This window comes from Pinus tabuliformis, chromosome 3_1 (assembly GCF_031772625.1).
Source record: "Pinus tabuliformis cultivar Carrire ecotype Pingquan chromosome 3_1, CPIR1, whole genome shotgun sequence".
NCBI lineage: Eukaryota > Viridiplantae > Streptophyta > Pinopsida > Pinales > Pinaceae > Pinus > Pinus tabuliformis.
The window spans coordinates 174,311,257-174,339,242 of NC_142301.1; the positions used below are offsets into that span (position 1 = coordinate 174,311,257).

At 38.0% G+C, this 27,986-nt stretch overlaps 1 protein-coding gene across 1 annotated transcript; it reads left to right on the plus strand.

Annotated features, from left to right (window-relative positions):
• The first annotated feature begins 425 nt into the window (after positions 1-425).
• LOC149186366 (putative copper-transporting ATPase HMA5) lies at positions 426-26,877 on the plus strand. Its single transcript, XM_089409316.1, is given in 9 exon segments — positions 426-859; positions 10,783-10,963; positions 22,536-22,969; positions 22,971-23,499; positions 23,501-23,890; positions 24,315-24,569; positions 24,723-24,845; positions 25,484-25,966; positions 26,461-26,877. Coding segments are annotated over 9 exon segments (3,246 nt in total).
• The last annotated feature ends 1,109 nt before the right edge of the window (positions 26,878-27,986 follow it).

Sequence of the window (27,986 nt, forward strand, 5' to 3'; positions counted from 1 at the left end):
AAAGAAAACGCAGTCACCATTAAACGCAGTCAACCGATGCCGAGAGCAGAAATATACTACTCCCTTCAAAAAAAAAACGCAGTCACCAGATACCATGTATGTCAGTCTTCATAAAATCATGCACCAAACACCATTCAAAACTGCGCGCACTGAATGAACCATATCAGTCTTCAATAAAAAACGCAGAGAACTTAAGGCCTCTTTAAAAACTGAGGGATACCACGTGGATTTATGAAGCTACAAGTCACTTTATCAGGCACAAATAGTGAAAATAGGGAAATTCAGAGCACAGCTATCCGTCTGGTCACTCACAATAATCAAGGCTTCCGCAGAAGAGAAAAACAAGAGAGAGGTGGTAAGAGTATTGGTGAGGACGTGATACATTTTGGCATTCTAGTGCTCACATCCTTGGGGAGTCTCTTGAAATGGAGTATGGCTGCAAACTATGTATTGGACCCTGTACAACTCGAGGAGAGGGATTTTATTACGACGCCTTCTATGACGATGTTACCTTGAACGATGACGAGTTCAAAAAGATTCATGCTCAGGCTACAAAAGCTGCTATGGAAAAACAACCATTTGAACGGATAGAAGTATCAAGGCAGCAGGCTCTTGAAATGTTCGCTGATAATCCTTTCAAGGTTGAAATTATAACGGAACTGCCTGAGGATAAAACAATAACAGTGTACCGATGTGGACCTCTCGTAGATCTTTGTCGTGGGCCACACATCCCCAATACGTCTCATGTGAAAGCCTTTGCTTGTCTCAAGGCTTCAGCATCTTATTGGAGAGGCAAATCAGAAAAAACGCAGGCAGGCAAGAAATCAGAGAAAACGCACAACGCCAATGAGAATATGGGGTGCTCTTTCACAACGCCTACGACAGAGAGTAAAAACGGATGCGCAGAGACCTACTGACACGCAGTACAGAGGCAGAAACTGGCAGAGAATGAAACGCATGACAGAGGCAGCGTATTCAGGCCAGAGGGCGCAGAGGCAGGAGTTACAGCTAATTTTAGGGACTGGGACCTGGGCTCTGATACCATGTCAGGCCAGGGTAACTCCACATTGAACGAGAGACAAAACTCATTGATTTTATTCATTAGCTAACACATTATTTATATACATACATATGATGGATCAGTTCATCTTCTAGATGACTGTCCAGTTCACCCATCCGTTTCGGATTAGGTGTCAACAGATGTATCAATGTTTTGTTCACTACCTCTGTTTGACCATCTGTTTGTGGATGAAAGTTTGTGCTCTTTTTCAATTTGGTGTCCATGAATCCCCACAATTTTGACCAAAAATTCCCCACAAAGCGAGAATCTCGATCACTAACAATGGATGTGGGCAATCCAAAATGCACCCAAACATTCTGAAAGAATAACTGAGCAGTTTGTTCAGCTGTAATTTTCTTTTTACTTGGCATCAAAATACACATTTTGTTGAACCTATCCACAACTACACACAAATAATCATGACCTCTTTTTGACAATGGAAGACCTCCTACAAAATCCATAGAAACATTCTCCCGCGGTCGTGAAGGAATCAGAGATGGTGTGTAAAATCCTAACTTCCTATTGCTAGGCTTAGTGATTTCACATAATGAACATCATTTAATAAAATGAGACACACTTTCAAGAATACGAGGCCAATAACAATACCTTTCTAGATGTGCCACCATATTACATACACCGAAATGACCAGCGATAAGAAGTATGTGCCTCTCTTATGATGTTAACTCTTTCTCCTTATAGAATACAAAGCTTGCCAAGATGATACAACGTTATCATGCAAATGATAATCCATTTCCTCTACTTGGTTACCTTGACTCAAGCTTGCATAAACATATCGAAAGTAATTATCTAATGCATATTGTTCAATATAACTTTCATGTAAAACAAAATTATGCTTGAGTAAAGTAGTTTCACTAAAAATCGGCCTAGAAACCATATCAGCAACTTTACTGTAGATACCTGATTACCAAGTGGGATTGTTGAAGGAAACCCACCCATTGGAAGTGCCTTTATTGCTGCAACTTTGATTGAGATTGCAAGTATTGCAATGGTTGATGATCAGTGTGAATGACCATTTCCTTACCCAAGGTAGTGTTTCCATTTATTCACACTTTGCACCAATGCATATAATTCATTGTCATATGTAGGATAGTTAATCACTACACCATTAAAAGTTTTTGAATGAAAATAGACAGGCTTACCATGTTGCATGAGGACTGCGCCCATAACGTAGTCACTAGCATTTGTATGAATCGCAAATGACTGTCTCAAGTCTGGAAGTGTGAGTACGGGAGTTGCACTGATCTTTTCCTTCAACGCATAAAAGGCCTTTTGTTGTTTGCCTCCCCACTGAAAAATCTTTTTCACTCTTGTCAACGCATGCAAAGGAGCGGCTATAAGAGAAAAATTAACAATGAATTTCCTCTAATATTGTGTTTCTCCCAGAAAACTTCTTACCTCTATAACTATCTTGGGCCTTGGCCAGTTTACAATGACCTCAAACTTGGAGGGATCTATTTTCAAGTAACCTCCTCCAATAATATGACCAAAGTAAACTAAAGAATTATTTCCAAACTCGCACTTTCACATCTTCATATACAACTGTTATTTTTTCAAGACATCAAGTACTTTTCTTACATGTGTGACATGTTCAACACGGGATTCACTGAAAATTAAGATGTCATCTAAGTAGACTATGAAAAATTCATCAAGAAATGGCCTCAACACATCATTCATCACATGCATGAATGTAGCAGGGGCATTACATAAACCAAACGACACAAATAGCCATTCAAACAAACCCTGTTTTGTTTTCAATGTTGTCTTCCAAATGTCTCCTTCGACTATTTTAATTTGATGGTAGCCACTTCTTAAGTCAAACTTTGTAAAATACTTTGCATCTTTCAATTGATTCAGTAAATCATCTATTCTAGGCAATGGGTAACGATTTTTTACCGTAATTTTGTTTAATGCACAAAAGTCCACACACATGCACCATGTTCCATCCTTCTTTGGCACCAAGACAATAGGAGAACCACAAGGCAAGGAAGATGGTCTGATGATCCCTTTATTCAACAATCCTTGGATTTGCGTTTTAATTTTTGCGCTTTCCATCACTGACATCTTGTACATGCCAATGTTAGGAAGAGGAAAATCTTGCTGCAACTGAATTTCGTGTTGGATTCCTTTCTTGGGAGGTAATCCTTTTGGTTCCTTAAACATTTCATCATATTGTTTAACTACGTCAACCAATTCAAATATCAAATGTGAAACACAACCTTTAAAAAATTCATTATCAACATCATTCATGGGTTTGATCATGAGAAGCACAAAATTCTTGCTCGAATTCACCAGTCTATTCATCTGCCCTGCATTAACAAGTGAAAGATTTGTTTTCTTGCTATGAGCTCTCACAATATATTCTACTCCATTTTTGAATAAATGATATTTATTTCATGTCGATGGAAGACAACTTTTCTGTCATAAAGCTATGGGCTGCCCAAAATGATGCTACAGATATCTAACGCCACAACGTCAAGCTCCACTTCATCTATGAATTTTGTAGTAATAGCAAATTTCATTTTACACTTTCTCGTAACTTGTAATTGTGCATTGTCACATACCCATCCAAGTGGATACAGTTTATGATGTGGAACAGTTTCCAGATTTAAACTCTTGACAATGTTTTCAGAGATAAGATTGGCTTGAGAGCCGCTATCGAACAACGTATCAATCTTGTTATGTTTTGAGATCACCCTTATGTGAAACAGTTATATTCTCCTCTTTTCATTTGGAGTTTCATTTTGCGAGTCTAAAGAACTAGTGCTAGCAATGGATTCTTTTCCTTTTAACCCCATGGTTGTGATTTTAGTTTCATCACCCGAATCGGATCCCAAATCCTGTTGAGTGGTTGCAATTGTCTTCTGTTTTCCCTTGTTGTTTCTTTTTGGTCTCATTTCAGGATGAAGCTGCCAATAGAGTGCTTCATCATGGCCCTCTTTGGAATAGTGTTTGCATGTAATTTTCTCTCCTTTTTGTATAGATGCATTTTTCTTTTCCTTCCCTTTGGAAGCCTTTTCTTTTCCCTTACTCTTAAATGGTTTTTTACTACCTTCTTAAGGGGTGTTTTTCCCTCTTGCCTCAAGATGAGTGGCTTGCACACACACATCATCTAGATTATTGGGATTAAACATTAAGATAATATGCCTAAGGTAACTGTGTAAACCCCCTATGTACTTCAGAAAAGTGTCATGTGACTGCAAATCTACACCTAAAATCAGAGACCTTCTTCTGAATTCTTGGATGTAATCTTGCACATTTTTACTTTTAAGTTGTTTAAAGTTATTCCAACTCATGATGGTTTTCTTCATATAAGCTAGAGGGTAGAATTGTCTTTTAATTGCAGCAATGAAATCATTCCAAGAAATTGAGATCTTACCGTGTTTTTTAATCTCCTCTTGGGTCTTTGATTCCCACCATATTAGTGTTGCACCCTTCCATTCTCAAGGAATCTAACTAAATATTTATGTCATCCTCTTGAAGGTTTTGAATCATCCAATAGACCTCCAACTGACGAATCCAATTATCAAGCTTCTCTGCATTCACTTCACCATGATTATACATGGGCAACTCGACTTTAATATCAAGTTTTAGAAAAGGTGATTTACCAGTTATTTTTGAATAATGATGATGAGTATGAGTAAGGGTTGTATTAGTGGAAGAGTGTGAAGATGTTTGTGAAGAAGGAGATGAAGAATATGGTGGAGAGGGTGGAGGTTTGACTCCATTCCCATTACTTCCTTTTCCATTACCTCCTCCTGAAGACCCTTCTCCTTTGGGAGGTTTGGAACTTTCTCCTTGCAACCTGCTATTCCTCTCTTCATAGAGGACCTTCACCATCTCTATCATATCAAAGAAAGTATTTCTGAAGGTCTTCTCATCTTTTGTCATGTTTGTAGGTTCTCCTTCATGAGACATGATCTTTGGAGTCTCAATTGCAATTTGAGGCTGAATTGGTGTTGGAGATTGTGGCAACCTTGCGCTTCTTCCCCTTAACCCAACTTCAGGGCTTCCAACCAGCTTTCTTTCACCTCTTTTGAGTTTTAACCTTGTAAGCATGACATAAACTTACAAACAATTAAATCCTTCTTTCACAAAGCAAACCTAGTGCTCTGATACCAAATTGATCTGATTTAGAATATTAGTTTGCAGTGTTAAGATCTTCCTCAGATTATAAACAAAATGCTTTCATTGTGCTTAAGGATTCATCAATTTTTGCAAGTGAAATGAAGAGCTTTTATGTTAATTTTATGTAATTTAACATAAACTAGAAATTGAAAAATAACATAAACACTTACAGAACATCATCAAAAGCACATTACAACAGCACATGATAAAAGAGTTCACCCCTCCTTGTCTACATCTCCTTGGTCCAACTTGCAGTGGCTTGGGTCTCTCTATTATGCTCAGAAGTGTAAAAATATGTGTTTATAATGCTCAAATGTTTCTGAAACCTACTCCAATAAGTCCAAAATGTTCAAAAATGGCTATTTAGACTCTTTTTGCAATCAATTTGGTGGAAAACTGAAGAAGTTATGACTTCCCCTTGTTTTCTCATTATTCGCTCCACATTCGACAGGAACCCATAATTTCACTCCAAAAATTTGCTAACTGAGCGAGAAATTTTCCACACGACGGACCATAATCTGTCAGCACCGACTATCTTATCGCAAATCACAATCGGCGAAGTCCCACGGGCTTATGGTCTGTCAATAAGGTAGGAAATGTGCGATTGCGATACAGCGGACCCGACGAACCATTAAACTGCAGTCTATAGTCACATCGCATCTGAGGAACCTATTACATTTCGCCATCGGTGGAGAACCGACGACAATCATCATGCGGTACAATGAACCGTGTTGTGATTTTCGATTGCGATATCGCATTGCAACCCTTCCCTGCTCGGAAGCCGATTTTTAATGCTGACCTACCTATGATTGCGATTTGCAACATGTGGGGGCCAATGGCGATTTTCCACTTGGCGCCTCCTCATTCGCTTAAGGACCTTTCCACATCATCCAATCTTGCCATGCAAGCAAGTCAAACCTGAACTTTTACTTGCTATAACTTCTGTATACGAGCTTGGATTTGAGTGTCGTTTACACCATTGGAATTAGAATGTCGAGCTCTTCAATATGAAACTAAGTTATCAAGATTTTGACACTTTGATTTTTGAGCATCTGACCATTTACGAGCTCAAATAAAAACAAATGGTATCAAAGCTTAGTTGATTGTGAGGGTCGTGATATGCATTCACTAATATGCGGTTGAACGGAGTTGGAATAATGGAAATATATTTCTTGGTGTGACCAAGAACAAAAAGATTAGTTTAGGTTGTGGTGAACGATGCATCCAGTGTTGTGGTGTGAGTTAAGTCCACCAGAACGTTGTTGAAGGAAAGGAAAGTTTGTGTGATGACAAGATAAGACTAGCCATTTTCAGATCCTGCAAAAGAAAGGCCACCACCAATTTTTGTTTATCTGCCAAGGGTATATGTCGCACGTTTGTTGACCAAGTGAAGGAATTTGTAGTCAGTGAGAAGGCAAGAAACAACGATAAATTGAGGTAAGTACATCATGCGTTGATCTAGTGGAAGAAAAGCTGCAATTTTTTTCTTTGGAATTTATGTGAAAGAAAAGCCACACTTATCCAAGAAGTTTGGGAAGTCACGCATAACCAAGTAGTTTAGGGAAGCTACACATAAAGAGAGTTGTCATAATAAACTCGTGGAGAATGTACAAAGCAAACAAAGCCTCAGAATAACTGTCAAGCAGGGTCGCAGAGGAGCCAAGGAGCCGAAAGCAGCTCACTGTGAATGTCGGGTAAATTTTTCAGAAAACCTTGCAAAGTTTTATTTCTGGAAATAATAATTGAAGAATAGGTTTTTCCTATGAACGAAAAAAATAAGTAGGGTTTTTGAAGGTTGTTGAAGAATTTTTTTTTGTGTAAACAAGTTTTTTTTACTAGTTTCCATTATGTCAAAAGGAAGTGGGGTTTTGTTTCTGTTGAAAGACAGAAAACAATTTCTGTTGGGTATTCTGAAAAAGGGATGCAGAAATTTGTTTTTATCTAATATTAAAAAAAGAGTACCCCTACTTAAAGAAATTGTTGAGAAGTGTAGCAAGAAGGGCTCAATTTTTCTTAGCCTTGGTCAAATTGAGAAAATTCAAAATTTCTGCATCAACAAACAACTTAGAGGTAGTTAACTGAGGTGGCATGGCTCTTGTCAATCAGTTAGCTCAATAAATTTGGGTTAGAGGGCTTGGAGTTCAGTTATGCATGTGTGATTGCTAATTTATCGCAATTTTGTTCACTTATTCTAGTTATACTCAGTTAAACTAGTTCTAACAATTAATAGAACTAGTTGGAGGTCAGTTGTGCAGTGGGACAATAGTTTAACTCAGAGATCATCCGGTGAACTGATCAATCAACCAAAAATAGTTCATGCATGCAAGGAATTCGAATTGTTCAACTATGGTGGAGATTCCAAGGCAGTGTAACATCAGTTGTAAATTAGTGTTGAGTGTATAGGTGTTGCATGCAATCAGTGATCAATCCTTGGGAATTACACAATCAATTTGGATGAAATTTCTAAAGAATAGGGGCTAATTTCCTTGGGATTTGTGCAAGGAAATAGGGGCCTTGGTGAGCAAATATTTGGCTAAGTGTTGGCTAGAGCTTGTTCATTGAGCAGGAGAACAATTATTCTTTCGCAGGTTGAGTTCATAGTTGGAATTAGCAATTGTAATAGTTTCTCAATTCAATGATTAATGCAAACATGCTTGAGAGGATTTTCCTAGTTAAGTTACCCTAGAAATCACTGTATATTTGTGGTTTTTCTTATTGCATGTCTATGCATGTTGTTCTAAATTGTGAATTTCATTTCGCAGATCAATAGAGTAGAATTGTGTCTCTTGATTTTAGATTAAATTTTTTGAGCAGTTGCATCTCTAACAAATTTCTACATAAACCAGAAGAAGGAAATTAAGGAAAACCCTAGTTGAAGGAAAACTCATAGCATACTATTTTTTGAAAGAATCCAGTCATTAAAAATAAAATTATTTAAGGAACCCATATAGGAGGAAAATGGAAAAAATGACAAATACCAAGTTTGAAGTGGAGAAATTCACTGGTAAAAACAATTTTCATTATAGAAACTAAAGGTATAGGATTTGTTGGTGCAACAAGGGTTGCACAAAGCATTAGATGGGATTAGAAAGAGACCTATTGGCATGACAGATTTGGAGTGGGAGGACTTAGATGCTCGAGCTCTCAATACCATTAGGTTGTGCCTAGCGAATGATGGTCTCTTCAACACTATTGAAGAAACCTCAACAATGAGTTTGTGGGGTAAATAGGAAACTCTGTACATGACCAAGTTTTGAACCAACATAATTTATTTGAAGAGATAGTTATATAGCCTCTGACTGAAGAAGGGCAGTAAAATTGCAGAACGCCTAACTGTATTTAATACCCTTATTTGCTAGTTCACTGATAAGGAGGTCAAATTTGAAGAAGAATATAAAGTCATTACTTTTTTATGCTCCTTGCTCGAGTCTTGGGATCACTTTGTAACTTCTATCAATTTGAGCACAATTGAATCTCTAGAATTTAATTCTGTCGTAGAAGCTTTGTTATCTGAAGAAATACAGAGGAAGCCTAACATTCAAACTTCCATGCCGTAAGCTATGGTATATAGAGGCTGGTGCAGGGAGAGAGGAGAAAAATCAAGAAGTTCTTCCATATCAAAGTCAAGAGGCAAGAAGTAAATGTAAATGTTGGGTTTGCAACAAAACTGTTGGAAAATAAAAGATTTCGATGAAAACTCACATTAGAGAAATTTTGAGGTTTAAAATGGGCCTCCTAAGGAATATTGTAAAATAATAGTGGAAATAATAAAATAAGATTAGATTACATCATTAAATTTTAGAGGGAAAAAAAGAAAAAACTACTTTTTCAACTTGTACTTTCAATTTATCTCCCTGCGGTTTTACTCAAATTTCAAGCAGGAGCACTTGTTGGATGCAGAATTTCATTCCTCATCCAAGGAGTACCCATGTTGAATAATTTCGATGGACCCTCATGAGAAATACATGAATCACATTTTTCATGTATTTCTTATTTTTCGTGTAGTGGAGTCCATCAAAAGTATGCAACATGGGTACTCCTTGGATGAGGAACGAAATTTGGCATCCATGGAGTGCTCCTGCTTGAAATTTGAGTAAAACCGTAAGGAGAGAACTTGAAAATATAAGATGAAAAAAGTAGGTTTTTTTTTTTGTAATCTTTTTACTTTTTAACTCCAAAAATGGTGAATCATCCCCCGTGGTGGACATCATCATCTTGAATCCTATTGGATATTATAAAATTTATTTTGGTTGTACATTTTTGTTTTGAGGCCCATTTTAGACTTCAAAAAATTTCTAATGAGAAGGAAGCATATCAAGTCGAGTTAGGTATGATTAATGAAGTTTTGTCTGTTGAATCATGTATGATAGATGAAACTTTGTCTAATTGCAATGTTTCTCCGCATTTTGAAGATTGGTTGTTAAATTTTAGCACTTCTTATCACATGAGTCTGCACAGAAACTAGTTCACTTCATATCATGTTGTGAATGGAAGTTTTGTGTTTACAGGTAATAATGTATCTTGTCAAACTATTGGGGTGGGAAATGTCAAAATTAAAATGTATGATGATACGATTAGAACATTGACTGATGTTAGACATGTACCTGAGTTGAAAAAGAATTTGATTTCTTTGGGAGTATTAGACTCGGAAGGTTACAAGTTTATAGGTCAAGGTGGAGTGTTGAGAGTTTCAAAGGGCGCTCTAGTTGTTATGAAGGCAAAAAAGATCGAAAACCTTCACTGAGGTCAATGAGGCATCGTTGTATCTGAGGAGTCAGGAGAATAAACTCATCTATGGCATCGATGGTTGGGTCACATGAGCGAGAAGAGCCTTCAGGTACCAATTAATCGCCAATTACTTCCTAATTTGAAATCGTTGAGTTTAGATTTTTGCAAACATTATGTATTTGGAAAACAATGTAGACAAAAATTTAATGTTGGTAGTCAAAATAGTAAAAGAATTTTGGATTATATTCATTCTGATCTTTGGGGATCATCTCTTACAGTGTCTTACGAAGGTGCATCCTACTTTGAAACATTTATTGATGACTACTCCAAGAAAGTTTGGGTCTATATGTTAAAAAGAAATGTTGATGTATTTAATGCTTTTAAATATTTTAAATCTATGGTGGAAAAGAAAACATGTGATAAAAAATATTTAAGAACCAAAAATGGTGGTGAATTTACTTCCTTATAATTTGAACACTATTGCAAGGATGAAGGGATTGTTAGAGACAAAACTGTTGTCTATGCTCCTCAGCAAAATGGCATTGTCGAACGTATGAACACAACTCTTCTAGAAAGAGCCAAAAGCATGATCATCAATGTTAATCTGTAGAAGGAGTTGTGGGAAGAAGTAGTATCCACTATTTGTTATTTGGTAAACAAATCACCTTTGCTATTAATTATAAAATTCCTGAATAAGTTTGGTTGGGTCAGTCTTGTGATTATTCATATTTAAGAATATTTTGTTGTAATGATTATGCTCTTGTTCCAAAGAATCAATGTTCTAAGTTAGACCCAAAAACAAAATGTTATGTCTTTATTGTGTATGACGATGTTGTGAAAAGATACAGGTCGTGGGATCCTTCTTTGCATAATATAGTCATAAGTAGAGATGTAACGTTTTATGAATCTTCTCTTCAAAAATCAGATGTTGAAAAAGTTGAACAGGAACAGGGATCGCCAAATCAACAAATTCAGTTAGATACTCAACTTTTTTCGGAAAGTCGGAAGAAGAAACTTCTGAAGAACAAGGTGAAGAAGATGTAAAGGAAAGTATAGAAGTTCAATAACCAGTTCAGCAACCGGACACTCCAAGGAGGTCTATAAGGGAAAGAAGAACAACCAAGAGGTATGAATATTTTCCTTTATCTGTAGCTTCGATTACTGAGGATGGGGAACCTTTTTGTTATCAGGAAGCAATAGATGATGCAAATAGCAAAAAATAGGAGGCTATGGACGAGGAAATGGATTCTTTAGCCAAGAACAAATCTTGGGATCTTGTAGAACTCCCTTAAGGGAGAAGTGTTGTCAGATGTAAATGAGTCTTCAAATTGAAGAGAAATGTTGACGGAAGTATTGATCGATGTAAGGCAAGGTTGATAGCAAAAGGGTACTCTCAGGTAGAAGGTATTTACTTTTATGAGATTTTTTCACCAATCTTAAAACTTGTTTTTATTTGTACCATGTTAGCACTACCTGCATTACTTGACCTTGAGTTAGAACAGTTAGATATTAAAACAACTTTTCTTCATGGAGATTTGGATGAGGAGATCTATATGAAACAACCTGAAGGTTTTGTACAAGGTCGCAGCACGAGATTAGTTTGCAAGCTTAGGAAATCATTATATGGCCTGAGGCAATCTCCAAAGAAATAGTACAAGAAGTTTGACTCCTTCATGGTGAGCCAAAACTTCACTAAAAGTGAATATGATCATTGTGTGTATTTTAAAGATTTCAATGGTATATTCATTATCTTAGTTTTGTATGTTGACCATATGCTTATTGCAAGCAAAAGCATGGACGGGATCAACAGGTTAAGGCTCATCTTTCTAGGACGTTTGATATAAAGGATCTTCGAGTTGCAAAACAGATCTTGGGCATGGAGATACACAGAGACAAGAAAAATGGAAAGCTTTGGTTATCACAACAAAATTATGTGGAGAAAATACTTGCAAAGTTCGATATAAACAATGTGAATCTTGTTAATGTTCCTTTAGCTTCCTATTTTAAGCTTTATTTTGGTTTGAGTAATAGAACTGATGAAGAAAATAAGTATATGTCTCGTGTGCCATATGCAAATGCAGTAGGAAACTTAATGTATGCAATGACGTCTATAAAACCTAAAATTTCACATGCAATTGGAGTTGTCAGTTGGTTCATGGAAAATCCAAGAGAAGAACATTGGTGAGTAGTGAAATGGCTGCTTTGGTATTTGAGAGGCACAAGTGATCATTGTATCATCTTTAATGGTTGTCAAGATTCAATCTATGGATATGTTGATGTTGATTATACGGGTGACTTGAACAAGAGGAGATCTACTACAAAATGTCTTTACTATTGCAGGTGAAGTGATTAGTTGGATGCCAAAGCTTTAGGAAACAATTGCTTTGTCCTCTACTAAAGCAGAGTATATAGTTGCTTAAGATGCCTATAAAAAGGCAATCTGGTTGAAAGGTCTACTTGATGAGCTTGGAAGGATGCATGAAAAAGTGAATGTATTCTATGACAATTACAGCGTTATTCATTTGGCTACTAATCTGACTTATCACAACAACACTAAACATATTGATGTAAGATACCATTTTGTAAGACATGTAATCGATGGCGACAAAGTAGCTCTTAAGAAGGTTTACACATAGGAGAATTGTGCAAACATGTTCATAAAAATAGTATTCAATAGAGAAGCTACGGTGGTCATTAGAGAAATTTTGAAGTCTAAAATGGGCCTTATAAGGAATATTATAAAATAATACTGGAAATACTAAAATAAGATTAGATTACATCATGAAATTTTAGAGGGAAAAAGAAAAAATTATGTTTTCAACTCGTATTTTCAACTTATCCCCCTAATATTTCACTCAAATTTCAAGCGGGAGCACTCGTTGAATGAAAAATCTAATTTATCATCCAAGAAGTATCCATGTTGCATACTTTCGATGGTCCCTACTACACGAAAAATGAAAAATACATGAAAAATGTGATTGCAATCATGTTTTTTCATGTATTTCTCATTTTTCGTGTAGCAAGGTCCATCTAAAGTATGCAACATAGGTACTCCTTGGATGGAAAATTAAATTTCACATCTAAAGAGTGCTCTTGCTAGAAATTTGAATAAAATCATAGGGAGATAAGTTGAAAAAATAGGTTTTTATTTTTTTTATTTTTTTTATTTTTTTGATATTTTTATCTTTTTACTCCAAAAATGGTGAATCTCCATGGTTGATATCATCATCCTAAATCCTAATAGTTCTTATAAAGTTGATTTTGCTTGTACATTTTTGTTTTGAGGCTTGTTACCCAACATTTTGTGGGTGATTATCCCTAGGCGAATTTTTCTCTAAGATGGTCCTCAACTGACAGCCAGCAGCCACCAACTAGGTCATTGTATCACTTCTCCACCACCTGAGCTAGCCATGTGGTCCCTCACCCATCTTCCATGATCATATGTTTGAAGGTGGGCCACCTAAACCTAAATTTATGCCTTGTCATTTGGTAATTCAGTATTGTAGTTTGCTTATCATGGACGCTTCTGGGCATGGATTAATGGGGGGATTCAGCGGAAAGAATGAGCTAAGTCTGTGCTCTTGTCCCCTAGACCCTTTTTGGATGTTAAACTTGGATTCTAGTCCCATGCGATATCTTTTATTAACCCTTTGGATTTAAGGATGGTACTTCATGGGAAACCCGAATTTTGGTTGCGTGGTCCCGCTCCCTCATCCATGTATATTACCCCCTTTCCACTCATTATAACCCCATTCATCATTTCTCCCACTTGGGTCCACATAGGGTTAGGTTTCCCCTTCCCTTTGCCCACGCCTTGGGTCGGGCCTAGAATGATGCCTTGGAGGTTGATGCAGCTAAAACAAAAAGTAAAAGCATAATTGGCCACATTCAACAAGAAAATGTATCACAAAATGCAAAAGATGGCCTGGACAAACACATTTAGCACGTGGGAAAAAGTCAATACATAATATCTACCTCATAATCATGCCATCACCCTGGTTCCTACAAGCCCTAGATGAGCCTCATTTATCGTTTAGGAACCCATGATTGTCCCAACCCCTAGTGGGCAACAAGTTGCCCTACCTTAAAAGTGGTATCCATTGCTACATTTCACACATCATGCTCTTACCCCTTGAGCCCTGAACAATTAATTTTAAAAAAAAATCATAAAAGGAAAAAGGCATATAAAGAAGGGTGGAAAAATCAAAGTCAGGGCACCTCATGTACCACGATTGTTCCATCTTATACATTATATACCCAAGTGTGTGTTTCCCTTTTACTAGCTACCCTTGTACCCCAACATGTGGCTCGAAGCTACCCCTTTCCATTCCCTACTCCATTCATCTTTTTATCACATGCCAGCACCTTTTAAAGGATGTATCTTGGACATATTATCCCCTTTAGAAGCAAAAACCACCTAATGGAATACTTGGTTAACCCCATTTGGAACTTGGAGACATCAGCACATGCCAAAGCCCATTATGCAAGGGCATGCCATTATGAAGTCCCCACCTGTTGTCCATGGTTTGTAAGCTCTTTTACTCGATTTCCTTGATGACTTGCTCTACTGGAAGGGTAGGCGACACATTTGATCTTATGCAGGATTGCAGGTGGTTTCCATCTTGGGTTTGGTCTCCCTATATGGGGTCCTAACCCTCCAAATGGCTACATTGGCACATGTAGGGTGTGTGTTGAGAATCATGAGCCTCCACAACATTAGACAACACTCCATGGATCTCCGAAGATGTTCATAGATTGCTCAAGATTCACCTATTGGACGAGGAAGATGCACATGGTTCACTTTTGCCCAGCCAACCCCACAGTTGTACCATGTACTTGGCAGATGACCCAATACTTGTATGTTGATATGGCATCACTTACACCATCATCTGAGCCCTTACAGATGGTCTACAAGCATCTTCGGCTTACTTGGAAACCCATGAGGTCACTTGTGTTCCCTCACAGCCATTAGGAGTACCACAGGTTTATTATGTGGAGAACAAGGGGCCAACCCCTTGTCTATTTCTTTGGGAATTCCAATTCATCATTTTGGCACTTATAGACTTCATTAAGCCTCTTACAGAGCCCAACAACATGCATTCTTGATTATTCGACCTCTTGGGAGGCTTATTATGTTGTTTATGAGCTAGTTTGGTGGGCTTGTCACCAATAGATAGTTATTTGCACATTATTTTAGTTGATGGGCTAATGTAGGCTCAGATTAGGTAATTTGAACTCCTAATGAGTGTATAAATAGGAGAGACATGAATTCATTTTGTATCATCACTTGGATTGGATCATATCTTCTTGTGAGATTTTCGCTATCTTTTGAGGATGAGACTTTTTGGATGAATGGATGAATTTCAATGTTTGGTTATTCTTCTTTGCCTCGGAGCTTCTATGGTTGGCATGTCTTGGTGATTGGATATATTATTCTTACATGTAAGTACTATGTTAATGTTGTTGCATTCATAATATTAGGATTTTTGTTATTCTAGGGTTAATTTGCTGCTTTTCTTGGAACGAAGTTGTGGATATTTTCTCTCTATATAGTGTTAGATCATGATTGGGCCATGTTTGAATGAATGAATGTTCCTAGAGACATCCTTGTCTTGACAAGTCACCAAATATTTTTGAACGAAGTATAAATTACCTTGAAGCTACTTCCATTAAGCCCTAATGCCCAACAAAGTTGTCTTGTAGGCCCCCTTGACAAGTGGAAATCAATCCAAACTCTAAATACTCCATGACTCCATTTCTCCCAAAGGACAAAGCAATGTTCCTCCTCTAGTGATCACTTTAAAGCTTATTTCTTTCACCTTCCCCTCTTTTTTTAGGCCTAGCCTACATAGGTCACCTAGGGCATCAATTATCTCACAATCCATCCATTCAAATACTTCAGTTTTTTGTCTACAATTGTGCTGGTGTATCGTCAAGAAGCCCTCCAAATTTCATGAGATTCCGATGATGGGATCTTGATATATCACAAGCCCTAGGTTGAAGACCAATTCTTGCCATTGGTTTCCCTTAGGCTAGAAACCTCACTAGGATCCTTGCATTGTATTTCATTGAAAATTCATTCCTTGGTCCCTTTCCCCTCCCTAATTAGGTCAAGTATATCATTGGTTGCTAAATTCTATCCCCTTGACCTAACCTCGGGTCCACTTGGTCATGTGTGGTCCCAGGCACTATCAAGGTTAATTCTTCAAGATCATCTACAACCCAAGTTTCCACAAGAATTCTAGGGCTTAGGGATCTCCTTTATAAGACACATACTCAAAACCTAACCCTTGAAATTATCCCCAAGCCCTTCCTAGAGAGCCTTCCATCTGGTCTTCTAAGACAAACAAGCCACAATCTTGAGCCTCTCTTGTGAATACGCTTCTAGGATCACCATTCATCCTATCTTTGATCTATTCATCTTTGAGATCCTTATCATACTAGGTCTCCTCCCATCGGTGAAAGTCCGTAAAGAGTAGGGAGTCTTAGCTGAGGTGACAGTGAGCTGAGTCTCCATTGTTGTCCTTGATCAAGTAGTTGCCCCTTAAAGAGTCCCTTTTAGGCCACCTGTTAGTTTGAGCGGTAACATTTTGGCGTCATTGTCGGGGACACGAAACATGTGTTTTGTTCCCCATACGACATATTGACATAACATTATTGGTGACTCCATTGGAAGAACGAAGCCCTAGTTCTTCATTGAAATTTAAGGTCAATGCTTGTAGGGTGAAGCAAGCATTTTTCTAGGCATCTTTAAATTCACCCTGGCGACTCCTACATATTTTTCATGTATACCTCAAATATGTTGTCTTTCTTTGATAAATTTCTCGCTTTGGACATTGCTAGCATCCTTGGGCATCCTAATCATGTCGCGGGAAGGATGGTACGTGGGGTGTTCGTGTTTGATGGTGATCCACTCTCCGCAATAGGCCACGTAGAAAGATTTAATGCACATGCTTCAAGAGAGAAGGTTGGTCATCAAGATGTATTAATGTTATTGTTCATGGGATCTCTTGGTGGTCATAACTCATGGTTGCATGGTCATGAACCTAGGAGTATCTCATCTATTGAAGAGTTCGTTGATGGCTTTCTTAGACATTTTCAAGTACACCCTGCATTAAGCATCCAAGAGGAAGCCTTCATTGAGCATCATCAAGACATTGAGAATCTAAGTAATGAGCAGGAAGATGAGTCCTCCTTGGGTCCACATGATGAAAAGGATGATTTTGAGGACACATGTGTTGGGAAGAATGAGTCTATGGAAAGTGAAGTTGAGACTAACCTTACCTTTCTCAAGGATAGTACTCTCGATGATTCTCCTTTTGAGAACCTTGAGGAAGGTGATCCCATTAGCCCCTTAGAAGATGACATTGGAGATTATTTCCATATTGAAAAAGAGAAATGGGAAATTATTGGCCCTCAATTTGATTGTGCTCCCATTTATGACACCAACAAGGAGGATGAGGTTGAGAGTGGTCCTCCCTTTCTCCCAAGCATTATTTGAGGACATATCCATCGATACCCTTAGGAAGGAGAATTATCACTTTCCCTTGCATGAAAAGGAGCAATTGGAGATGATTGATTCTCCTTTCTAGGAAGACCCCATCTCTGATACCAACAATGATAGGATTGATAAGGCCCTTGCCATACCTACCTTCCTTGTGATTCCAGGAGTATATTCAGATCACTTGAGCCTCAAGAGTTGGATTTTCAGGAAAGGGTCCCATTGAGACTTCACTTTCCCCTTTGCCCTTTTCTATTGTTCATCATCTTGAGTCTTCATCAAGTGATTCTCTCACCCCTTGTCATATGATCTCAAGTGACCATGAGCCCTTTCCTCCTTCCAAGTATAGTGTCAAGGAAAAGCCCATAATTGATTATACTTTACCTCATTGGACACACCCTCAGGGTTTTGATCACTCAATGACCTCCCATATCCAATGTGACCATCACCTTGAGCAACCTATTTGTTGCACTCCTTCTTTCCCTTAGCCTTCGTTCCCCTCTTATCATAACCTTGTGGCATCTACAAAGCATAATATTCTAAACAATGATTGTGATAAGGAGTTCTTAAGAGTGATCATTTATTCCACCATTGTGTACTTAGAAGGAAAGCACATGACTTCTAGATTGACCTATTTTTTTTCTCCTACGACTTCCCTTTACCTCGAGTGGAGATCATGTTTTCCCGCCTCCCACCCGTTTCATCTGTCATGTGACTGTACACATTTGATTTGAGAGTTGCTACATGAGTAATCATACGGGCAGGCATATGTATATTGATGTGAATATATGTTGATTGCACTGGCTTTATGATTACACTTAGTATTAGCCTTATTACATGCATGTTAGGATAGGATGCATTGCATGATCATTATCTCATTAGAACTAACATCATATGATATTTGTCATGGTAGATTAGCTACATTTAAATTGAAATTTGCATGTTTTATTTCTCTGTTGATTTTATAGCGTAATGCCAAGCATGGGTGATCATAAGACACTGTGAAAAACACGTTTCCCCGTTGGTTTAGTCATTGATATGTGCAGGTAACAGGTCTACGATAACCAAGAGATTGTTGGAGTTTTCGTGACCTCCCGTTCAAGTAGCTTCGTCCACTTCTTCGAGCGGTCACGTCCCAATTGGAGCCAGAGATTACCCACCATTTTGTGGGTGATTATCCCTAAGAGAATTTTTCTCCAAGATGGTCATCATCCGACAATCCCTTGCCACCACCAACTAGCTCATTGTGCCTCTTCTTCACCACCTACGCCAACCATGTGGTCCCTCACCCATCTCCCATGATCGTATGTTTGAAGGTACACCTTGTCATTTGGTAATTCAATATTGTGGTTTGCTTATCATGGACACTTCTGGGCATGGATTAATGGGGGGATTCGGCGAAAAGAATGAGCTAGGTCTATGCTCTTGTCCCTTAGACCCCTTTTGGATGTTAACCTTGGATTCTAGTCCCATGGGATCTCTTTTACTGACCCTTTGGATTTAGGGATGGTACTTCATGGGAAACCCTGATTTTGATTGCATGGTCCCGCTCCCTCATCCACATATATTACCCCATTTCCACTCATTATAACCTCATTCATCATTTCTCCCACCTAGGTCCAAATTCCTCCACTAGGTCCACATAGTGTTAGCTTTCCCCTTCCCCTTGCCCACACCTTGGGTCGGGCTTGGAATGATGCCCTGAAGGTTGATGCAGCTAAAAAAAAAAGTAAAAGCATAATTGGCCACATTCAACGGAAAAATGTACCACAAAATGCAAAATATGGACGGGACAAACACATTTAGCACATTGGCAAAAGCCAATACATAATTTATACCCCATCATCATGGCCATCACACTGATTCCTACGGGCCCTAGATCGGCCTCCTTTATCGTTTAAGAACCCATGATTGTCCCAACCCTTAGTGGCTAATGAACCACCCTACCTTAAAAGAGGTATCCACTGCTACATCTCACACATCATGCTCTTACCCTTTGAGCCCCGAGCAGTTAATTAAAGAAAAATCATAAAATGAAAAAGACATATAAAGAAGGGTGAAAAAATCAAGGTCAGGGCACCTCATGTACCACAATTTCTCCCTCCTATACATTATAAACTAAAGTGTGTGCATCCCTTTTACTAGCTACCCTTGCACCCCAGCGTGTGGCCCAGGGTTACGCCTTTCCATTCCCTACTCCATTCATCTTTTTATCACATGCAACCACCTTTTAGAGGATGTACCTTGGACATATTATCCCCTTTAGAAGCAAAAACCACTTAATGGGATACTTGGTTAACCCCATTTGGAACTTGGAGATATTAGCACATGTCAAAGCCCATTATAGAAAGGCATGCCATTATGAAGTCCCTGCATGTTGTCCATGGTTTGTAAGCTCTTTTACTTGATTTTCTTGAGTACTTGTTGTAACGAAAGGCTAAGTGACGAATTGAATCTTATGCAAGATTGCAAGTGGTATCCATCTTGGGTTTGGTCTCCCTATATGGGATCCTAACCCTCCAAAGGGCTACATTGGCACATGTAGGGTGTGTGTTGAGAACCATGGGCCTTCACAACATTAGACAACACTCCATGGATCCCCAGAGATGTTCAGAGATTACTCGAGATTCACCTTTTCAACAAGGAAGATGCACCTGGTTCACCTTTGCCTAGTCATCCCCACAGTTGTACCATGCACTTGGCAGATGACCCGGGACTTGTATGCTGATGTTGCATCACTTACACCATCATTTGAGCCTTTACAGATGATCTACAGGCATCTTCAACTTACTTGGAGACCCATGAGGTCACTTGTTTGCCCTCACAACCATTGGGAGCACCACAGTTTTATTATGTGGGGAACAAGGGGCCAACCTCTTGTCCATTTCTTTGGGAAATCAAATTCATAATTTTGGCACTTATGGACTTCATTAGGCCTCATAGAGAGCCCAACGATATGCATTCTTGATTATTTGATCTCTTGGGAGACTTATTATGTTGTTTATGAGCTAGTTTGATGGGTTTGTCACCCAAAAGATAGTTATTTGCACATTATTTTACTTGATGGGCTAATGTAAGCTCAAATTAGGTAATTCAAACTCCTAATGAGTGCGTAAATAGGTGAGACATGAATTCATTTTGTATCATCACTTGGATTGGATCATATCTTCTTCTAAGATTTTCGTTATCTTTTGAGGATGAGACTTTTTGGATGAATGGATGAATTTCGATGTTTGGTTATTCTTTTTTGTCTTGGACCTTCTATGATTGGCATATCTTGGTGATTGGATATATTCTTCTAACATGTAAGTACCATGTTAATGCTATTTTGATCATTTATGTTGTTGCATTCATGATATTGGGATTTTCGTTATTCTAGGGTTAATTTGTTGTTTTTCTTGGAACGAAATTGTGGAAATTAAATCTTTAAATAGTGTTGGAACATGATTGGGCCATGTTTGAATGAATGAATGTTCCTAGAGACATCCTTGTCTTGACAAGTCACCAAATGTTGATAAACGAAGTATAAATGACCTTGAAGCTACTTCCATTAAGCCCTAATACCCAATGAAGTTGTTTTTTAGGCCTCCTTGACAAGTGGAAATGAATCCAAACTCTGAATATTCCATGACTCCAATCTCCCAAAGGACAAAGCACTGGTCCTCCTCTGGTAATCACTTTAAAGATTATTTCTTTCACCCTCCCCTATTTTTCTAGGCCTAGCCTACATAGGTCACTTAGGGCATCAATTATCTCACAATCTAGACATCCAAATACTTCAATTGTTTTTCCACAGCTACGTTGGTATGCCCTCAAGAAGCCCTCCAAATTTCATGAAATTCCAACGGTGGGATCTTGAGATATCGCAAGCCCTAGCTCGAAGACCAGTTCTTGCCCTTGGTTTCCCTTAGACTAGAAACCTCACTAAGATCCTTGCATTGCCTTTCATTGAAATTTCATTCTTTGATCCCTTCCCCCTCCTTAATTAGGTCAAGTATATCATTGGTTACTAAATCCTATCCCCTTGATCTAAGCTCAGGTCCACTTGGTCACGTGTGGTCCCAGGCACTATCAAAGTTAATTCCTCAAAGATCGTCTGGAACCCAAGTTTCCACAAGAATTCTAGGGCTCAGGGATCTCTTTTATAAAACACATACTCAAAACCTAACCCTTTAAATTCTCCCCATGCCCTTCCTAAATAGCCTTCCATCTTGGCTTCCAAGACAAACAAACCACAATATTGAGCCTCTATTGTGAATAGGCTTCTAAGATCACCCTTCATCCTATCTTTGATCTATTCATCTTGGTGATCCTTATCATACTGGGTCTCTTCCCATCGGTGAAAATCCGTAAGAGTAGGGAGTCTTAGTTGAAGTGACAGTGGGCTAAATCTCCATTGTCATCCTTGATCTAATAGTTGCCCCATTAGGAGTCCCTTTTAGGCCCCCTGCCAGTTTGAGGGGTAACAAGACCCATTTTTTACCTCAAAATTTCGCTAATGGTTTGGCTTCTCTTGGTTTGCAAAAAAGATGATGAATGGGCATGAGGAAAGGATTAGGAAAATTGTTGTTAAGGTGGAAATTGTTAAGAATGAAAACAATTAAAAAATTGTTACAAATGTGGTTTGCAAAAAAATAATAAATGGGCAAAAAGAAAGGGATTAGAAAAATTGTTGTTAAAGTGGAGATTGTTAAGAATGAAAACAATTAAAAGTTGTTACAAATGTGACTTAAGTGATTACCAATCACACAATTACATAACGAGAAAGTTATGTAACAGATTCTCCTATAAAAATTTCCTCGACATATTATCAAGATTTTACCACATAAAATTTTGTTTCTACTTGTATGAATTTAATTTTTATTTTTTATCTCTTATCTGCAATTTCTTTCTTATTTATGATATTTCCAAACTCCAATACCAACATCACCGACAACCTATGAGCTCGAGGCCATACAAATACCCCTCCCCTCTTACCATCCGTTTCTCCTTGAAAAATAAATTTCCAACGTTAAATTATACATGCCATTTAAGCGAATTTGATTATGGTTTTTTCCAACTATGTGATTTCCTCTTCTCATTTTGGTAAAATGTCTACAGGAGGAATCAAATGCGGAAGAAATAATTGAAGCCGCTGTTTCGGAAGCCATCATAACAGAAGAAGATGTGGATGGTACATCTGCAAGAACTGTATTTCGGCTTCGCATAAAAGGAATGGCATGTAATTCTTGCTCTACCACGGTGGAATCTGCCTTGAAAAGGGTTCAAGGAGTTAATAAAGCTTCAGTGTCTCCCGCCACTGAAGAAGCAGAAATCAGATTTGATCCTAACCGAATTAATTACAAGGAATTGCTTAATGCAGGTGATGACACTGGTTACGAAGCTACGTTGATTAGTACCAACGAAGATAAGAATAAGGTTCATTTCAAACTGGAGAGAATCCCTTCTGAGGGGGAAATTAGAGTGATTCGGAATTCACTCCAAGCATTGCCAGGAGTAGAAGATGCAGAAGTAGATGCACAACTAGAAAAAGTAACTGTCATTTAATCCAGATTTGACTGGACCCAGAAGATTCATCGATGTGATTGAGGCCTCATGTCCTGGACGCTGCAAGGCAATTTTATATCAGCATGGAGGACTAGCAGGGCCTGAAAGAAGTGAAGAGATTAAGCAGTACTATAAGTCTTTTCTATGGAGTTTGGCTTTCACTGTACCAGTATTTTTCCTGAACATGATTTTTATCTTTACTCCGGCAGCCAGGAAATTCAAGTTGGTGAATATGCTAACAGTAGGAGAACTTCTAAGGTTCATCTTATCAACTCCTGTGCAATTTATCATTGGTCGGCGCTTTTATACCGATGCATATAATTCTTTACGCCATGGCTCAGTCAACACGGATGTTTTAATTGCCTTGGGAACAAATGTAGCTTATTTCTATTCAGTCTACACAATCGTCAGGGCTGCAACTGATAACATATTCAAGGGCACTGATTATTTTGGGACTAGTGCCATTCGTATCTCCTTTATTCTTCTGGTAAAATATTTGGAAGTACGGGCCAAAGGAAAAAACCTCTGAAGCTATTGCCAAGTTGATGAATTTGTCACCAGCTACGGCTACTTTATTGACTCTTGACAGCCATGGGAATGTTTTATCTGAACGCACAATTAGCAGTCAGCTTATCCAACGCAATGATGTTATTAAGATTTTACCAGGTGAGAAAGTCCCTGTAGATGGTTTGGTTGTTTGGGGACGAAGTCATGTCAATGAAAGTATGATAAGAGGTAAAGCCAGGCCTGTTACTAAGCGAATAGGTGATCAAGTCATTGGTGGAACAGTAAATGAAAATGGAGTACTTCATATAAAAGCTACACAAGTTCGGCCTGTTGAAACAATCCAAATGGTAAACCCACCGTTGCAGAAGTTTGACAAAATTGCAAATTTCTTAGTCCCAATGGTATTGAGCAAAATGCTCTTTAGTAGTTTCCTGCTTGGTTAGATTTAGCAAAAATTATCACAACTATATTATTTAATGCGGTTTGGTTGAGATAATTGGATGTCTTCATGGTTCCAACACAACTATTCCTTTTATTCTCAAGATGTTATTTGTTGGTTAATTTAGAGGGTAATTTTATAATTGTATAATTAGTTGGATAAACATCTTTCATTTATAACATTTTTCACTGATAACCATGAAATAAAATTTGTCATTTATAATCATAGTATAGAAATTTAAGTTAAAAAATTATTTTACAAGCATTCAATATAAAATTTTGGTAGTTTTGTGATTCCACCCAAAACGAAAAAGTATTGGTAGGTTGAACACAGCTCATATAGAATTCTGTTTCTGAAATAAATTACCTTTGTTCCCTGTTTTGTAGGTTATTGTGCTCTCCTTTTCTACCTGGCTAGAATGGTTTGCAGCAGGTATGATTGGCTTATACCCCAAATCTTGGATCCCTTCTTCCATGGATGAGTTTGAGCTTGCTCTTCAGTTTGGGATATCTGTCTTAGTTATAGCTTGTCCCTGTGCTGTGAGCCTTGCAACACCCATTGCAGTCTTGGTGGCTACTGGAGTAGGTGCCATGCAAGGTGTTCTAATGAAAGGGGGAAAGGCACTGGAGAGAGCACATAAAGTAAGTGACATATTAAAGGGTGGCTGGTTTCTCCTGTTATGTTCTGTTGTGTGAAATTGAAAGGTGTGAGTGAAGTAATTTTTTCCTGTCCTGTTACGTTTGGCCCTTCTAAAGAAAAAGTTCATCCATGAATGGAGTTTTTGTTATCCACAGGTGAACTGCATTATATTTGATAAGACGGCGACACTCACGGTTGGAAAACCTATTGTTGTTGACTCTAAATTTCTACAGAACAAGGTCCCTCGTGACTTCTACAAAATTGTTGCTGCAGCAGAGGTGAGTCCTGCATTTTACTATTTGATTATCTTACTGCATTTTGGTCCCTCGTGACTTCTACAAAATTGTTGCTGCAGCAGAGGTGAGTCCTGCATTTTACTATTTGATTATCTTACTGCATTTTAGTATTTGATTATCTTGTTTATATCGGAATTGGTTGATCTCTGAGTGATTTATGTGATTAAAGTTATTGCTTTGATTGACTTGTGTGAGATTTAGTCTGTGCCAAACTTTTGATTCAAATTTTAGACAAAAGATTGAGAGTAAGAAGCCAAATTTGACCTACAACATTAGAATCCAAATTGACCTACGACGCAGATCATAAAAATATAAAAAGAATGATAATAAAGTTAAAGTACACATTAATACAACCCTATGTAACCATCTACAAGTGGAATTTGACAATGCTTCAAATACTGTTAAAACTTCTTCCAAACCTACCTTCCTGGTTAGAACTATCAAAATTAACACTAAAGTTGTCCAAACCTACCGTCCATTGCTTGATACTTACCGTTATCTATTGCAAACACATTATTGTTTGATATTTACCATTGAGTTGCATCCCTTTTTTTTTTGTAAGTTGAGGGGCAAGGGATTTATTTTTCATTAGCGATATTTAACATTGGGTTGTGCTTCAGGCAAAGAGTGAGCATCCTGTGGCCAAGGCTTTGGTTGAGTATGCCAAAACACTGGGTGAAGGAAATTCAGGAACAAGAAGGCTGCCTGAAGTGCAGGATTTTGTGTGCGTAACTGGCCATGGTATTAGGGCTAGAGTTCACAACAAGAATATTCTTGTGGGTAACATTAAGCTGATGTTAGATTCTGGAATCTCTGTTTCTGAAGATGCCTATGACATTTTGAATGAGGCTGAAGGGATGGCTCGAACGGCGGTTTTTGTGTCTATTGACAGAGAGTTGGTTGCAATTATCACAATATCAGATTCAGTTAGGCCAGAGGCAAAGGAGGTGGTGTCCATTTTGAAATTGATGAATATTGAAAGTATTATGGTCACAGGAGACAACTGGAGTACTGCAAAAGCCATTGCCAAGGAGGTTGGAATTGAGACTGTCATTGCTGAAACATTGCCCAAAGTAAAAGCAGAAAAAGTGAAAGAATTACAGGTATTTTAGATCCCCGCTAGCAGCATTTCAGTTTCCCTTTTGATGATCACCCAAGTCATTTGCTCCTCCCTAAAATATTTTTTACTCTGATTGGGTCTATTTCTTTTATTCTGATTGGGTCCATTTTTCTGTATACTGTATGACTGCAATAGGTTGGATACTTTTTTCATCTCTCAACCCATTATGTGTAGGTCAAGTTCTCTCTGTGGAGTTTAGTCTCCAGCAGGCTATTCGTTCAAATTTCATGGGAGCGGTTAAGATGGGAATCATTTTGGGGAATTAAACTATCCCAAGGGCATTCAAACTCAACCGAATTTCGCACAATCCTGGTGATAGCATCCCTCTAGTTTTCCAGATCATTCTTCTATCCAACATTGGGACTGACCCTAATCTAGTTCGAGAAAAGAAAAACAAATAAACATTTATTTTTACTGTAAAGAACTGTTCAATTTCGTACTAAGAGAAGTTGTTTCGCTGTGCTTCTGGCTCTGCAGATGTCTGGGATGACGGTGGCCATGGTAGGTGACGGTAACAATGACTCCCCAGCTCTTGCGGCCGCCGATGTGGCCATGGCACTTGGGGCTGGTACAGACATAGCAGTTGAAGCTGCTGACATAGTACTGATGAGAAGCAATTTGGAAGATGTCATCACTGCCATTGACCTTTCAAGGAGCACATTCAACCGAATCAGACTGAACTACTTGTGGGCATTAGGTTATAATGTAATGGTTATCCCCCTAGCAGGTGGATTATTGTTTCCATTTACTAGATTCTCTATTCCTCCATGGACCTCTGGGGTTGCCATGGCAGCTTCTTCTTTAAGTGTTGTATGTTGCTCACTGTTATTAAGATATTACAAGAGACCGAGGAAGCTGGACTTGCTTCCAATGCAAGCAGTCAAAATTCAATAAAATTGAAAAGTGAATTCGCTTTACAAGCTTAAGATCAAGAAAAATAATTTACTGATCTACTTTTGGGCGATGCTACATTAGTCAGAAATGCAGATTACCTGATGATGTTTGCACAGTTTCATAAGTCGGAATTTCTTGAATAATTAATAAATGCATTAGTCATTTAGCATTCAATGAGAAATTCTGCTTGTGAAGTCTTAAATCTCACATCCAAAAAAATTCTGCTCAGGGGTTGCATAAGTTTGAAAAACACGGCGTTTAATGTAAACTCTGAGGTACAGATTATGTGCATATGATGTGGTATGGCGGTTCTTTCTGCAGGGTAGATCTATGGACTCAATAGATGAGGATTCTTCGATACAGAAATGATAATAAGCGAATTTACAGAGTTTCTGTTATGTTTCTTTTAATAAGTAAATATAAAATATAAATTGAATGAATTTTAAGTATTTTATGCAAATTATTAGTATGGAAAAGATTTAACCAATTTACTGTATAAATAGTTCAATTTCACACATTATGAGAGTAATAGAGATATAGTAAAAGTCAATAGCTATCAAAGGTATTTTAAGAGAAGAGTTACCCTCAGCCCTTCATTGTCTGTCCACAATAAATTAAGCGATGACAGAGAAATTTTGTATTATTGATTTTAGTTTTCTTATCTTAGTCTGCTACGTCTCACTTCTCACTATTTAGAGTGAGACAGAGCAATTTAACAAGGACACAATTTTGTTTTGGAAATAATAGAAATTCTAGTTAGAATTTGGTCGAAATTTTTAGAAATCTAAGTCGTTTCATAATTTGGGTGCCCTGGGTTCTTGATAGTGCTAAATCAACTTCAACTCTTAAAAGATTCCAACATTTCAATAACATAATTTTGTAATTTTGGCTCTAGCCAAAAATTTGACATCAAATGGAAATTGTGGCCTCGCCGGACAACGCGTTTGTTTACTTGTCCTTTCCCTAAGCCGTACATGGACGGAGTGAAGTTTGAGTAGTAACTAGTAAGTACTCATTTATGGAAATCAGTCCTATTCCGCTCCATCATTCGTTCAAGCATCGATTAGAGAACAATCGAACCCTCATTCCAAAGGTAAGGAGATTAACAG